We start from the raw sequence: 13,002 nt of genomic DNA, 5'->3' as shown, positions 1-13,002 counted from the left end.
GTTGCACCTGGAATCTAAAGCTTTGCAATATCACCCTTTGGACACCTCCTGAAGGAGCCAGAAAGGCCACCCCACCCTCTGCACGCAGGGGAGCATGGAGAGCCAGGATCCAGCAGTGAAGTAGGAGACAGAAGCCAAGAACACCAGTAAAAGACAAGGTCCGGCCAGAAAACACTCTCCTCCTGGCTTCTGGGAACACATGCTGCTACGATGCCTTCAAGGGGGTCCCGCACAATACAGGACAGGGGGCACCAGTGAGCAACACGAGGCAGCCTGAGCTCTGGCCACAAGGGCCATGCCATGGCTCACGGCTCTGAGCTATGTGCTTCCTGCGTTTCTCCCGAGACTGCAGAGCTCTGGGCTCCCTTTGGGTGAGCAAGGGAAACTCCTTGTGCAAGGGACACTGGGAAGTACCACAAGCATCACAGGAAATGCAACACATCTAGCGGAAGATATCACCAGACCTAGAGAGTAGGGCCTGGCAAAATTAAAACGACGTGGAAGGCAAGCAAACGCGGATTCTCACAAGAGACCTGAGGCCAGGCAACCCAAATAAGCCAAGGGAATGAGGGATCTCCTATCACCGCCCAACACACTTAATGAGAGACAAAACCGACATCGAGCCCGACAACGGCAGCTTCTCTCACCCCCCAGCACAGTCACAAACTTCTCCAGCAAGTACAGGATCTGCTTAATGTACATCAGGTTCTTGGCCTTCAGACGCTTCCTGTGCAGAGAGCAAGAGACATGGAGAGGAGGACCCGGAGGCTCCTCCCTTTCCCCAAAGCCTGCCCCTGTGCCCAGGTCTTTCTCCCCCAGAACAGCCTCTCAAACAGAGCTCAAGCTCCAAGTCCTCCTAGCAAACGGGCTGGCCGTGGCCCAATGCCCTCAGAGCCAGCCATTCCCTGCTGGACATCCGAGGCCCTGTGGGGTCGCGCCACGTGGAACTGGGGGTGTGAGCAGCACCATGACCACCCCACCCTAAGCCCAGGCCAGAGACCGTGACCCGGGGGCCCCGGAGGCTGAATGGGGTAGCCCCTTCCCACCTCCAGAAGCAGGGTCTCACCCATATCGTTCCATGTACTGTAGCAACTGGGAATGGGCCTGGCAGAGCTGGGGAGAGAATGCGGAGAACGGGGTGAAGGCAGCCCAGGTGCTGGGCAAGCAACGTGGAGCTGTGCCCATGAACCGCAGGTGCCCAGAGAGACCACCCAGCAGTCACAGGAGAGACCACGTGAGCTGAGGGGGCTGGGCGCACACAGAGGAATGGGTTTGTTTATTTTTTTTAATTTATTTATTTGAAAGGTAGAGTTGTAGACAGTGAGAGAGAGAGAGAAAGGTCTTCCTTCCGTTGGTTCACTCCCCAAATGGCCACCATGCTGGCGCTGTGCCGACCCAAAGCCGAGAGCCAGGTGCTCCCTCCCGGTCTCCCATGCAGGTGCAGGAGCCCAAGCACTTGGGCCATCCTCCACTACCCTCCCAGGCCACAGCAGAGAGCTCGGCTAGAAGAGGAACAACCAGGACTAGAACTGGCACTCATATGGGATGCTGGCGCCACAGGCGGAGGATTAACCAAGTAAGCCACGGCGCCGGCCAGAAGAATGGTTTCTTTATTTATTTATGTATTTATTTTAAAAGAGTCAGAGTGACAGAGAGAGGGCCAGGAGCAGAGGGAGAGTTAGACCCTCCAAATACTGGTTCACTCCCCTAATGACGGTAATAGCCAGGTCTGGGCCAGGCCAAGGCCAGGAGCTGGAACTCCATGGAAGTCCCCCATGAGAATGGTAGAAGCCCAATCATCTGCTGCCTTCCAGGCACAGTAGCACTGGCACTCCGGTATGGGATGCCCACGTTGTAAGCCGCTATTTAACCTCCGTGTCACAACGCCAGCCCTGAGGGGTGGGTTTTAAAGGGAATGGCAGGAGGGGAAGTTCTGCTTAAGCGTCCACTTTGAGGCAGGGAAATGCAAGAGGCTGAACACCCAGAAATCTCCCTGCTCCTCTGGATGCAGGAAAGACAAGGCGGCTATAAAGTCGATAGTTCAAGGTAACCACTACAACCTGGCCCACAGATAACCCAGGTACTGGTCAGTAGAGGCGGTGGGTGCCACATGGGTTTCACCACTGGAAACCAGTGGTCGGATACTGGCTCCACACTTGTGAGCTGGGTGACCGGGCGCCAGGAGCTCAGGCTCTGCCCCAAACAGGAAGACCTAGCCCCGTGCAGAATGAGTGTGGGGAGCAGTGCAGGGCACGTGAGAGTAGCAGGCAGCAGGGATCTCACACATTCCCCACACATCAACAACATCTCACCCCCCCCCACGCAGACCCCCGCTTCTCCCAGGCTACCATCCTTGGTCACACAGAACTAGTAGGAACACCTGGGCTAGAGGGACTGAGAAGGACACAGGCAGGAGAGGAGCAGGAAACACGGCGCTAAGGTGGAGCTGATGCGCTGGAAGGCAAGGCCGGGACCATGACCCGGTGCATCATGACCCGGGACCATGACCAGGCCCATCCCTGGAGGAATTCCAGGCCCAGCTACTCAGAGCAGCGACCTCTGGCCCTCTACGCCACGCAGGCCCACCTGGGAACCGCCAACCTCAGTGCTGTACATGCTCGTGATGGTGTCGATCAGGTTGTGCGCCTCGTCGATGATCACCACCTGGTCCTGCAGGCGGATGCCCGCAGCCTGCCGGGTGGCTGCGTGCAGCAGCATCTGGTAGGGCAGCACCACCAGCTGGGGGGGGAGAGGCCCAGCTGAGCACTGGCGGGACTCACAGGTCTCACCCTGCAGCACCCCCGCCTGGCCTCCTAAGTTCCTGATGCAAACCAGTTTGGTTTTAAAGAATATTTCTTAAAGATTTATTTATTTCACTTGAAAGGCAGAGTTAGAGACAGAGTGATCTTCCATCCACTGGTTCACTCTCCCAGTGGCCACAATGGCTGGGGCTGGGCCAGGTGAAGCCAGGAGCCTGGAACTCCGTCCAGGTCTCTCACATGGGTGGAAGGGGCCCAAGTAATTGGGCCATCTTTCACTGCTTTCCCAGGCACATTAGGAGAGAGCTGGATTGGAAGTGGAGGAGCCAGGACACAAACCAGCGCCCACAGGGGATACTGGCATCCCAGAGAATAGGCTTAACCTGCTGCGTCGTAACGCCAGCCCAGTGCAAACTGTTTTATCTGCTGCCTGGACAACGTGGACGGACAGCCAACAGAAAAGCTGTGCACAGCCCTGTGCCTGCATCAAGTCTTTTCCCCTAAAGTTTTACATGGGATGTCAAATACATGAAACACAAAGCTGGAGCTAGGAGTGACCGCTGGCCTGGCAATTAAGATGCCACTTGGGACGCCTGCATCCCATATCAGAGTGCCTGGGTTCGAGTCCTGGCTCTGGCTTCACACCAATGCAAACCCTAGGAAGCAGCCGGCGATGGAACAAGGACTTGGATCTCCGCCACTCATGAGAGAGAATGGATTAAGTCACTGGCTTCCATATCCCATCCTGACCTAGCGCAGCCGCTGTGGGCATTTGGGAAATGAACCAGCAGATGGGAGCTCCGCCTGCCTGTCAGATGAGCTGACCTGACTCCTGACTGGACCAAGGATGGAGGTGAGGGGTAGGGGGGAGCCCCTGCAGGTGACCCTCACCTAGGACCCAAAGGTAGCCCTGAAGGCACTCAAGGGTCCTCAAAACACCACAAAAAACCACTGTCTACCTTAAACTGGCCCAGGCAGTAGGTGCTGGGCATAACTGGATTCCATTCAGGATGCTGGCGTCCCACATCCAAGTGCCTGGGCTCCACTCCTAGCCCCAGCTTGGCTCCAGCTTCCTGCCAACGGGCACCCTGGGAGGCAGACGGCACCTGATGGTTCAAGTACCTGGGTCCTGCCACTCATGTGGGAGACCTGGATTGAGTTTCCAGCTCCAGGCTTCAGCCTGTCCCAGCCCTGGCTGCTGCAGGCCTTTGGGACGTGAACTAGCAGATGGAGATTTCTGTCTGCCTGCCTTTCAAATAAATACAGAAGGAAGCAGCCTTGGCTCCTGGTCCTGGAGCGCTGACTTTGCAGCTCTGGGACTCAGGAAAAGCTGTTGGGCCTGGGCCTGACCCTTACCCTCCTCATCTGCAAATGGTCTTGATAAACTCTACCCCCCGTGAGGGCGAAGGAGCCGGGACAGAGGAACAATAAACGCATTCTGTATGTTTTCAAGTGTTTCCTTATGAAAATGTTCCAGCTGAAAGAATACTGATGGACAAAGTGAAATCCAAAACAACGAACGTGTGAAGCCCAGGGTGGGACGCCAGCTCTGGTGCTCGTTGGTGCTGACAAGGCGGCAGAATCACTCCCCATTCCTGGCCCCAGGGCCCTCTTGCATAGAATGCAGCCGCCACAGTGGGATACTAAACGGCAAAACCAAGGTGGGAAGTGCTTTAAAAATTCAGATCCTGATAATCTCAGGCGACCTTGCCATGTGTGCACAGAAATGGCGGCAGCCCAAGCCCTGCTCTGTGGCAAGCACATCAGAGGAAGGCTGTCGGCAGCGGGGGGACGGGGGAGCAGCCCGGCTCCTCTGTGCGCTTCTGTGCCTGGGGCTCAGGGTGTGCTGGCGAGCGCTTTGCTGTCTAGTAGCATGAAGACTAGCTCACTCCCCACATCTCTTGGGATCCATGTGAACCTTCCCTTGATACTCAAGTGAGTGACACAAACATCAAAATCAGGTAGTTGTTGGGTATGACTGAACTGTCTTCTTGCAAACAAAATCAGATCCCAGGCTTTTTGAAAGAGACAGACAGAGACTCTGTCCACTGGTTCACTCCTCAAATACCTGCAACAGCCAGGGCTGGGCCAGGCCAATGTCAGGAGCCCGGAACTCGAGCCCGGTCTCCCACACGGTGGCAGGGACCTATGTATCTGAAACATTACCTGCTGCCTCTAAGGTTGTGCATCAGCAGGAAGCTGGAACTAGAGCTGAGCCAAGACTCAAAACCCTGAGGTTTGGGACGCAGGCATCCCAGGTGGCAGCTTAACTGCCGCGTCCAGTGCCCGCCCCAGAGACCAGTTTTGACTGGTCAGAACTGCAGTGCGTCCTCTGGTTAAAGACACAGCAGGTCAAGGAGAGTGCTCTCCCACGCTCCAGGTGGTCATGTGGGTCGGGACAGTCACTCGGAAAAGCCATCTGGAAATCCGTTTATGTCCTGGGGCTCCCTCACTGCACCTTCTCAGTTCCTGCCCTACCCCCCCTCACTGTGGGCTCCCTAGGAATGCACACTGGCCCCTGGGTGCCCCACTCCTGGAAGCCCAGAGCCACCTAGGGACCCACAGGCCTCCTCCTCCCCTGCGTACTAGGAGAGAACAGTCATGTGCCTAGAGTGTGCAGAGCACCGGCAGTCTAGCCTCCGTAGTCTGCAGGGTGCCACCTGGATTAACGGGGATGTGGACTCCCCTTGTGGTCTAGAGCTACTCTCTGCCGCAGCAGAGGCCTTACCTGGGCGGCAGGAATGGCAAACCGGCTGCCGTAATAGGGACAGGCCCGGGCCTCCTGCCCCAGGCTCAGCAGCTGCTCAATGTCCTTGACCTCCAGCAGGATCTCGTCCCGGAGCAGCTGCAACTGCTCGTAGTTGTAGAAAGGGCAGGCAGCCCGGCTCTCCCGCCGCCGTCTCTTCGGCTGCTCCTCCTCAGCCTTGTTCTTCTTCTCTGAGGGTGGGACAGGCACGGGGCGCAGAGACCCGGAGGACCAAGGCTGGATATGTGGGATGCTAAGACCCCTAGCCACACGCTGTTCGTGGAGCCCCTGTCCGCACATTCTGGGATCTGAAATCACTGAGGCCAGGGATCTGAACGCTGATGTGCAGAGCAAGAGCGTGGTCCCACGGGGAAGAGTGCTTACAAAGGAGCCTGGGTCCACTCTGCCAGTATCTCTGTGTCTTTTGCATTTATTCACTTATCTACTTGAGAGACAGACGCAGAGAGAACTCCTATCCACTGGTTTACTCCCCAAATGCCCCCAACAGCTGGGGCCAGGCCAGGCTGAAGCTGGGAACCAGAACCCAATCCAGGTCCGGCCCATGGATGGCAGGAGTCCAATCACTGGTGCCATCACCGCTGCCTCCCAGGGTCTACAGGGGCAGGAAGCTGGAGGCAGGTATTAAACCGCACACTCCGATGTGGGACGTGGACGTCTTAAACCCCCACACCAAAAGCCTGCCCCCATTATGTCTACGTAGGATACCTGCAGTTTGCTTCCCCACGTCCCTGGCCCCGCCCACTAGCCGTCCTGTCACTCCCAGCCTGGCCCACCCCAGCACTGCCCGAGTCCCAGTGGCTACCGTGCTTGCTGCGCTGTATCTCCATGCAGCGGTCGTTGATCAGCTGCACAGAACCCAGGCTCTTCACGTCCTCGTTCACACAAAGGCTCTAGGAGACAGGAGGAAGTCAAGCAGTGATGCTGTCCCAGTGACCCACAGCAGCCCGGCTGGCCCTGCCCGGCCACCTCATCCTCCCCTTCCAAGGCCAGGGGAGGCCAGGAGGGAGCCGGTCAGACCCATCACCTTCCTACATCTAATGGAGCAGCACAAAGGCCGAGACACCTTGCCCCAGTGTACCTGCCGGGAGCCGAGGGCCACGAGTCGGGTTTCCTTGCCAAAGGGGCTCTTCTGTACTTCTCGCACAAACTGGGCCAGCTGGGAATGCGTCCGACTGCAGTAATAAATCTGTTCCCAGGAGAAGGGGATGTCTTAAGGGGACTGCCACATCCTCTGCACACCGAGGCAGGCTGCAGCCCAGGAGGCCGTGGGGACAAGCAAAGCTGCTGCCCACGCACCAACCTCAAGATAACCACAACCCACATCCTGCGATGAGGGGCACCGGACTTCCCAAGTCACCACTGATCTGCATGCGCAAGGGAAGGCCCACAGACGGAACTCCTGTCACTCATCCTGGCCTCTAATCCAGCCGTGGGAGAGGGTTCAGGCATCAGGGACCCGTTTCCCATATGTGCTCAGTTTTCTTTTAAGGGAGAGCTCCCAGCCACTGGTTCAATCCCCAAATGCCTGGTGGTCAGGAATGGGCCAGGCTGAAGCCAGCAGCCAGGATCTCAATCCAGGTCTCCGTGGCAGGGATCTGACTTTGAGGCACCATCGTTGCCTCCCAGAGTCTGCACTGGCAGAAAGCTGAGGTCAGGAGCTACAGAAACACGGATGTGGGATGCCCACCCACCAGACAAGGGCTCAACCTGAAAAAGATCCCTCACACTCTTGGGAGGGGCAGGGTTGTCTGGGGGGGGGGGGGGGTGCTAAGGCACACACTTCCCCCAGAGGAAAAGAAGCTGAGCAAACACTTTGTCCTTTACTCCTCTGAAGTCTGGAAGACAGAGGAAACCAGAAAAACGGGGGATGGGGGGAGACAGCTGCTTTCACCCGAATCAGAAGTCTTCAATGAGAAGAACCAAGTCTTTTCCTATTTGCGAGGGGTCAGAACCATAGGCACCTCCTAGCACTCCATGCAAATGAAGGGACAGACAAGGGGAGGCACGGGCCACGAGAGGGACGCAGCCCAGGGCGTCTTGGTCATCCCACCCCTCACCTGCACCACCCCTCCAGAAACCACGCAAGCACTCGGCCCAGAACGGAGGCCCCTCGGTGCTCCGGGCAACTGGACAGGCTGGCTCCCGGGGCAATCCCCAGGGGCTGTCCAGCTCCGAGTCCGGGGCGCTCTTCCCAGAGAGGAGCCAGGAACGGCTGGCGCACCTCCTGCACTCTCCCCAGGTGGAGCCCAGGACTCCGCCCCAAGACAGAGCTGCTCACCTTAGTTCTGTGTTCTTCCTCCAGGGCTTCCTCCTCATCCTCATCCACTCTGCAGGGAGAGGGGAGACGGGGGGCGGGGGGCGGGAGGGAGTACTCAGAACAGCCTTCCCTCAGCAAACTCACACCAACCAGAAAACAGCCCCAAGCCTCGAGCCTCTGCCAGGACCACTGACCCAGCCCTCGACAGCCAACCATAAACAACAAAGTCGGGTCCCTTTCCACAGAACCCAGTGGAACGGAGGCTTGAGCTCTGAGCCCGAAGGCAACAGAGACCCCTCCCAGCACTGAGGCTTGAGGAGAGCAGCAGGTGTTGGCTCAGAGACACCCCCAGCGAACTCCAGCCAACACCTGCCATGCTCAAGCCTGGGATGCAGACAGATGTGGGAGGAAGGAGCACGGGGCAGGGTGTGCCCGACCCCACGTGGAAAGCCACAGCGGCCAGAACTCCACACTCAACTGTGGCAGGCACTGCGGCCTCCCCCTGGCCATTCCGTCCAACTCCAGCTCAGCCGACTCCTCTCAGCTCCCAAAGAGACCTTGCCTTTCGCCACCTTAGGGCCTGTGGATGCACCACTCTCTGCCTGGAACGCTCTCCCCTCTTGCCTCACCAACTCCTGCTCCTGGGACCCCAGCACAGACATGGCTTCCCCTAACCGCCCACATAGGGCCACTGCCCTGCCACACCGCATGAACTGTGCACCCACTTGGAAACACCCACCTCGTTCCAGGTCGCTTCCTACTGGGCTGGGCTGTCTCTCCCATCAGGCTACCCTGTTCTGTCCAATCCCTGAGGCCCAGCCCACAGCCTGGCAGCAGCAGCAAACACACGCACGTCCCCAGTGAAGCCATGGCTGCCGGACACAAGGTGCTGTCACAAATGACCAGCGACCCTCTTCTCGTCCCAGTATCACGCTCCGTCTTTCCCAGCAAGGGACGAAGAGGCCATCAGCACAGGGAGATGGCAGGGAGGTCGGGCCTGCATTACCAGCCCTCAAATCTCAGCCAACATGAGCCGAGGCTCCTGGGAAAACAGAATTCTCTTACAGACCCTAGCTACCTACAGGAAGAGCCTAGGAAATAGATTTTTATTCGCTTTAAAACCCAATTTGAGAAAAGCAGAAACACTCTTTTAATCTAAATAAAACTGCAGTGCAGCTGCCTTGTGCTAACTACAAGAGGACTGCGTTAGCCAGTAGCCTCCTGGTCAGTATTTTCCAACCACTTCTCTGCAAAGGCTGGGATGTCCACCACACAGAGCCTACTGGACAACCAGCAAGGTCCAGGACAGAGGCTGGCGTGTGAAGACAGAAGGATGCAGACTTCGCACGGGGCTCCTGCCCAGACCCCAGACAGCACCTTCCCCTCCACAGCTCACAAACTCCATTGAGTTCTCACCCCCTCCCCAGGTGCCTGGGGCAAGCAAAAGGGTTCATGGAGCACCTAACACCCTGGGTGATGCCGAGGGGGCCCAGAAGACCCCAGCGCAGGGAGGGGCTGGGCTGTCATCCTCCAGTCCCGATCCCAGTGCCTGAGCACAGGCCCACCAGGCCCCTTCCCCATGGCCATGGCCATGGTTGTCCTTCCCTTGGGGTGAGGAGAAAGGTCGCTGGGGAAAACCTCAGTGACGAGGCGTGGGCAGAAGGCAGTTCCTGGGATGAGGGTGGCTAACAAGCAGGGGCCAGCAGACTTCTCCATGAGGTTTCAGACATGGGAGGGCTCAGGGATTCTGCCAGGCCCACTCAGCACTCCCTGGGGCTGCAGGCATCACCTTGGCGTCTACTGAGCTCACGGGGTGAAAAGGCCCCAAGCTACCAGAGCCCGGGTCTAGCTCAGCTCTCACAGGTGCCAGGGGGCGAAGAGGAGGGCAGCCAGACCTTCCGCCCGAGGAAGGAAAACCGCAGAGCCTCTGCTAGCCGCAGTGCCCCAGTTCCACGGTCACCGTCCACAGGCCCTCTTCAGCCACCCAGCCTCCCCTGCTGGGGTTTCTGCAGTCGGCGCGGGAAACGCACCACAGGACTCAAAGTCACCAGCATCTGTATACGCAGCTCACTCAGCTTTCACCAATCACACGAGATGCCCTACACCAGCTCAGCCCCAAACGTCAGATCAAAAACCAGTGGCTCGGCCAGCACTGCGGCTCACACACCGCTAATCCTCCGCCTCTCGGCGCCGGCACACTGGGTTCTAGTCCCGGTTGGGGCGCCAGATTCTGTCCCAGTTGCCCCTCTTCCAGGCCAGCTCTCTGCTGTGGCCAGGGAGTGCAGTGGAGGATGGTGCTTGGGCCCTGCACCCCATGGGAGACCAGGAGAAGTACCTGGCTCCTGCCATTGGATCAGCGCAGTGCGCCGGCCGCAGCACGCCACTGGAGGGTGAACCAATGGCAAAGGAAGACCTTTCTCTCTGTCTCTCTCTCTCACTGTCCACTCTGCCTGTCAAAAAAAAAAAAAAAAAAAAAAAACACTGGCTTCTGCCCTGCAGCAGCTCGGCCCCCAGTGGCAGGGGGAAGAGGGAGGGATCCACTCACAAACTCACACACCCAGTGCTGCAGGCAGGAAAGACAGGGGCTGACATCGAGGCCATGGACACGGCCTCTCAGCCACCAGAGTCTGCGAGGTGAGGAGCCTTGCGAATCCTCACACGGAGCAGGGGGCAGCCTGGTGCACGGACCACGAGCCAGGCCAGCCAGGATGGGGCTGCGTGCGGAAGGCAGCTGCAGGTGAGGCCGGACGGTGTGCTCTGGACACTGTGCAGGTGCAAGCATTGATCCTCCTCAGGGACCCCGGAGGGCTCCAGACTCTGGGGTCACACTCACCGCACTGACCATGCTGACACGAGGATGTGTGATGTGTGAGACCAGGACCCACCTCAGAGCAGGACAGACCTCAGGGAAGCCCACAAGGGAGAAGTCTGTAGGAACCCTCATGGAAGAGCCACGAACTCTGGAGCCAGAAGGAGCTTCCCAGTGTGGGGATCAGATCACGTCACTCCCTCGTCACCGCACTGAGTGACAGCCACCCCCACCCCGACTAGACACACCCCCTGCCGTGTCTCTGACCTTCTCTCCTCCTCCTCCACTCTCTGCTCAGGCTCCTGGGCCTTCTTTCCAGCCCAGGAATACAGGCCCATGTTCCTATGCCCAGTCTACTGTCTCGCAGCTCCAACTGGCCCTCCCTGGTCCCCTCCTGGGGTGGCCCCCGACCTCTGGTCCTGGGGACCACCCCAGCTCTGCACCACCCAGCTGCATCTTCCCTGGAGGCAAACACGCTGACCACAGACGGGCATTGCTTGTTGTACACTCACTGCCGGATCCTCCCCTGAAACGCAGGGCTCTGAGGTCACGGCCACATGTGTCCTCCTCTTCCCCACAGCCGCCCCCAGGGCACACACTCTGAGGGCCCTGGTGAAACAAAAGGGGGCACTACGGAGGCTCTCACGAGGGGTCCCGTGGTCCCAAAACAGCCTTGCTGAGCTCGGCGGCACACCTGCAGGCAATGCTCCAACCGCAGACACCTACACACCTGGACCAGGAAGAACTTGGCCAGGGACCACCCTGATGGTTTGTGTCATGACCCTGACGCAGCAAGGTCTGGCAGCTGAGAGTGCGAGACCTAGAGCTAGCCTAGGGCTTCCCTGAGGTCTGTCCTGCTCTGGCCGGGTTCAAGTCCAGCTCCTCCACATCCTACCCTCATGGCCTTGCTCAAGCAACTCCCATCGCGGGGCTGCAGCACCCTCCTGCATCAAGTGCAGACGCAGACACTGCCGCCAGCCGTGGTTGAGCTAACACAGCACAAGGCCAGCGGCCAGCAGGGTGCCCATCCTGCTCACCAGCACCTCTGGGCCCTGAGGAGGGCCTGGGTCGCAGACAAGGGGCAGGTAGCAGCCACTCCCTCTCCCACGGGCGGGCAGCCTTCCGGGGCCTGGCGCCTCAGGCAGGGGCATGGAGGTCTCACCCGCGGACGGCCCTCTTCTCCTCGTCGCTCTCGTACTCCGCAAGCACCAGCTCCTCCTCCCCGGATTCCAGCTGCTCCGGCGGCTCCGCGCCAGCTGCCGCCAGCATCTCCCTGCTGAGGCGCAGGAGGCTCTCGGTCTCCTCTTCTTCCTGTCTCTGTGCAGGGGCATGGCAGGGGGGCTCACACCCATGCGTGTGCAAGCAGCAGGACCCAACGCACCTCCCCCCAACACTCACCCGGCGCTGGGCTGCAGCCCTGAGCTGCGCATTGCGCCGGATCTGCTGCAGCCGCTCCTCCTGCTTCCTCCTCTTGGCCTGCTCCTCCTAAGGGGGAAGCAGCATCGAGAAAACACCCATGAAAGCCCCCAAATCAGGCCTGAGTCTGTGGTGCTCCGCCAGGTGCCTCTTCACATGGGGCAGCCCTCCCCCCACCCGGCCACACTCAGGGTCAGGGCAGGCGCTGCAGGTAAAGCCACCACCTGCAACGCCGGCATCCCGTACGGGCACTGGTTCAATTTCTGACTGCTTCGCCTCTCATCTAGCTCTCTGTTAATGCACCTGGGAAAGCAGAAGATGACCCTAGTCCCTGGGTCCTTGCACCCACGTAGAAGACCCAGAAGAAACTCCTGGATTCAGCATGGCCTAGCCCCAGCCGGTGCAGCCATCTGGGGAGTGAACCAATATATGGAGGCTCACTCGCTCGCTGTCTCTCCCTCTCTAACTCTTTCAAATAAAAACAAATGAAGGAAGGTAGGGAGGCAGGCCTGTGCAGGCCAGGGCAGCAACCCCTCACCAGACCCTCAGCCCTGCAGGACACAGCCCCGCACCGCCCTTGAGTTGCAGCCAAGGAGCTGGGTTGCCAGTCAAATGCTTCGTTTCCTTCCCGCCGTGAGCAATGAATCGAAACTGGCAGGCCCTCCTTGGTAGAAGGCTTGGTGACACCCAGGCAGATAAGACAGCAAAGGAGCACAGACACAGACTCAAGAGGTGGGCAGGGGGTTAGTGTTGTGGTGTCGCGGGTAGAGCTGCCACCTGTAGCACCGGCATCCTATATGGGCACCGATTCAAGTCCCAGCTGCTCCACTTCCAATCCAGCTCCCTGCTAATGCACTTGGGAAGGCAGAGGAAGATGGCCCAGTGCACGAGCCTCTGCCACCCACATGGGAAACCCTGATGGAGCTCTGGGCCAGCCCCCGGCTTTGGTCTGGCCATCTGGGGAGTGAACCAGCAGATGGAAGATTCTGTCTCA

General features: G+C 58.9%; 1 protein-coding gene across 3 annotated transcripts in view; it reads right to left on the bottom strand.

Annotated features, from left to right (window-relative positions):
- DDX11 (DEAD/H-box helicase 11) overlaps positions 1 to 13,002 on the bottom strand; it is a 91,640-nt gene that overhangs the window by 10,661 nt on the left and 67,977 nt on the right. For all 3 annotated transcript variants that reach the window (XM_051850247.2, XM_051850245.2, XM_070049370.1), the window contains 9 exons: positions 11,991 to 12,077; positions 11,755 to 11,909; positions 7,805 to 7,853; positions 6,605 to 6,712; positions 6,329 to 6,416; positions 5,488 to 5,696; positions 2,587 to 2,739; positions 1,067 to 1,113; positions 648 to 727 (listed from right to left, as the gene is read on the bottom strand). In XM_051850247.2, coding sequence (XP_051706207.1) covers positions 648 to 727; positions 1,067 to 1,113; positions 2,587 to 2,739; positions 5,488 to 5,696; positions 6,329 to 6,416; positions 6,605 to 6,712; positions 7,805 to 7,853; positions 11,755 to 11,909; positions 11,991 to 12,077 — 976 coding nt within the window. The remainder of the gene's footprint in view (positions 1 to 647; positions 728 to 1,066; positions 1,114 to 2,586; positions 2,740 to 5,487; positions 5,697 to 6,328; positions 6,417 to 6,604; positions 6,713 to 7,804; positions 7,854 to 11,754; positions 11,910 to 11,990; positions 12,078 to 13,002) is intronic.

The sequence above is a fragment of the Oryctolagus cuniculus genome, chromosome 9, assembly GCF_964237555.1.
Source record: "Oryctolagus cuniculus chromosome 9, mOryCun1.1, whole genome shotgun sequence".
Classification (NCBI taxonomy): domain Eukaryota; kingdom Metazoa; phylum Chordata; class Mammalia; order Lagomorpha; family Leporidae; genus Oryctolagus; species Oryctolagus cuniculus.
The sequence above is the reverse complement of the archived record's forward strand: the minus strand, read 5'-3'. Positions and strand labels throughout refer to the sequence as shown.